The sequence below is a fragment of the Teleopsis dalmanni genome, unplaced genomic scaffold, assembly GCF_002237135.1.
Source record: "Teleopsis dalmanni isolate 2A unplaced genomic scaffold, ASM223713v2 unscaffolded_contig_4121, whole genome shotgun sequence".
Classification (NCBI taxonomy): Eukaryota; Metazoa; Arthropoda; class Insecta; order Diptera; family Diopsidae; genus Teleopsis; species Teleopsis dalmanni.
In genome coordinates this window covers 1,054-3,371 of record NW_024035503.1, presented here as the reverse complement: position 1 = coordinate 3,371, position 2,318 = coordinate 1,054, and the positions used below count along the sequence as shown (strand labels likewise).

Genomic DNA, 2,318 nt, shown 5'->3' with positions numbered 1-2,318 from the left:
TCTACGAATAGAATAGTTTTGAGATTTAACAATTAAAAATAAAAAAAAATATAATTAATTAATTAATTCAATTATTCTACAGCTGGTTTATGATTTCGTTCTAATATATAAATACAGCAAGTAAAATTGTTAATAACAAACTCCAGCAAATTGCGAACAAAACAGTAAGTACGGCTTTGAATCAGTTGTTATGCGTGATTTGAGCTTACATTTCGGCAGGACCCGAGTTCGCTTCCTGGTCACTTGCCAGTCTCAAAAATATTATTTAGAATCAATCAGATTATTTCCAAGACCACTGATGAAGGGTATTTGGCAATACTCGAAACAGCTGTATGATCAGCCAAAAATTCAATTAATTAAAATAATTTAAAAAATAAATTTTTGTTGTTGTTTCACTTCTGTTCGAAAACCTCTTTATATAAATATTTTAGTAAATTATTTTACACACTTTATTAGTAATATTAATTATTCTAGCTTTTGCCTTCATTCTGAAAATGATTAGCAAATTTATCACGGATAAATGCTGCATTTTCTAGATTTTCTATAAATTCGGCAGAAAAATCTTCCTCCTCCATGTCATTTGGATAGAGGTTTTTGTACCAGCTACTCTTCTCAATCAAAAAGTTGTGCAATACACAACAGCATAAAACGATTGCCTTTGCTTTTGTTTCGTTTAGTAATATAGGTCTTTGGAATACTCGAAATCTATTACTTAAAATACCGAGAGCACGTCCAATGCTTTGGTGGCCCCGATTTAAACGTGTATTAAAATTCACACTTTTTGGATCTGTATTTGACTTTGGGTATGGAACCATAAGATTTTTAAGAAGCGGAAAACCATTTCTTCCCAAAATTACGAAAGGCAATTTTCTGTTGTTGCCTACAAGCCGAGGCGGAGGAAAAATTGTGTCTGAATTTTCAACAATATCACTTAGAATGGAGCGGAAGAAGACATCTTCATCACTTATACAACCTTTATACCCAACATCAATAAAGAGAAATTTGTCATTAGCATCAGCAAGTGCTAACAAAACTATGCTTGTATAGCCCTTATTGTTACAAAACAATGAAGACTTTTCTTTGCTAGGAGTGAAAGCAATATGTTTCGCCTCCAATGCGCCTAGGCAATTCGGAAATTGGCACATATCCTCAAAATCATTGGCAACCTCGATCCATTTTTCTTTACTATTAGGAAACTGAAAATAGATAAAATGTGAATCTCTATAACAGGACCTATATTTTTTTTTAAATCACCTTAAGATATCTCCCTTTCATTTTCATGTATATAGCATTGCAAACACTCAGGAAATTCTCCTTCAAATAACTCTGCGACAATGTTAATTTTTCACCCAGTTCCCTGAAATTTTCGCCTGTTACTAAAAAACGTATCGATGCTGCTAATAATGCCTTGCCTGGTATAGACTTCCGAAGATGAGTGTCCTGTTTTTGTATGTTATTCTCTACATATGAATATAGTTCGTTGAAAATGTTTTCGTCCATAAGCAGATAGGACTCCAAACTGCTCATATCACTGGCCAAATTGTACTCTGTGATTAAAGTTTGAATATTCGTACATTCACTTCTATATCTCGGTTTTATGCAGTAAATAGCCCCCGCTTTTCTCTTCCTGCGGCGTTTATTTTCTTCCTGTAACGCGCTGATTGCACCAGTAAGGCAAGTGTTAATCACTTGCAAAGCAGCGACGGCAATTTCATTTTCCATTTTTAACTTATTTTCAATTAAATTATAAATAATTAAAAAATGCTTTTAATTTCACATTGCTCCACCTCTACTCGGTTTAATTGTGCTAATCACAAAATAAATGTCAAAATTGTTGTCAAAATCCTTCATCTCCGTTTTTTACTAATGCATGCATACACACACTTTATGTAAGAATTGTTAATCTGCGGAATTCATGTAGTGTGGCCAGCGGCAAAAACTAATTTCCAAAAAGCAATCACGAGTACTAGGTGTCATTTCCCTGCTTACATTTGTTATGCAATTAATTAATTATCAAAAAAGAGAACACAACACCATAAGATTTAAAACAATAATTTATGAATGTATCTTTGAGTGTATTTTGCCAAACAAGTATAAATTCCTCCCGAAGTGTAACTCACAGCAACAAAAACTTCTATCTTAATTTATTTTTGCATCTTTTACAATCTGTTAAATATCAATAGAAAATATTACAAATAAACTTGTTTTAATTAAGTAAACATTATCACCTGAGAACGTAAATAAAAATTTAGTTTAATAAAGTAATTGATAACAAAATAAAGTAGAAACGCGTATGCAACGGAAAGTGAATCAAAACA

General features: G+C 32.2%; 1 protein-coding gene across 1 annotated transcript; it reads right to left on the bottom strand.

The window, feature by feature from the left end:
* Positions 1-415: 415 nt before the first annotated feature.
* Positions 416-2,068, bottom strand: LOC119665247 (protein ALP1-like). Its single transcript, XM_038074531.1, has 2 exons — positions 1,255-2,068; positions 416-1,196 (listed from the first exon to the last, which is right to left on the bottom strand). The coding sequence occupies exons 1-2, from the start codon at positions 1,720-1,722 to the stop codon at positions 471-473; spliced, it is 1,194 nt and encodes a 397-aa protein (XP_037930459.1). The 5' UTR covers positions 1,723-2,068; the 3' UTR covers positions 416-470.
* Positions 2,069-2,318: the final 250 nt, after the last annotated feature.

Bases quoted from the DNA above. Each gene is read 5' to 3' on its own strand.
- LOC119665247 (XM_038074531.1), bottom strand. From the start codon at position 1,722: ATGGAAAATGAAATTGCCGTCGCTGCTTTGCAAGTGATTAACACTTGC. The intron at 1,197-1,254 runs GTGATTTAAAAA...ATCTATTTTCAG, and splicing joins TGAAAGGGAGATATCTTAAG to TTTCCTAATAGTAAAGAAAA.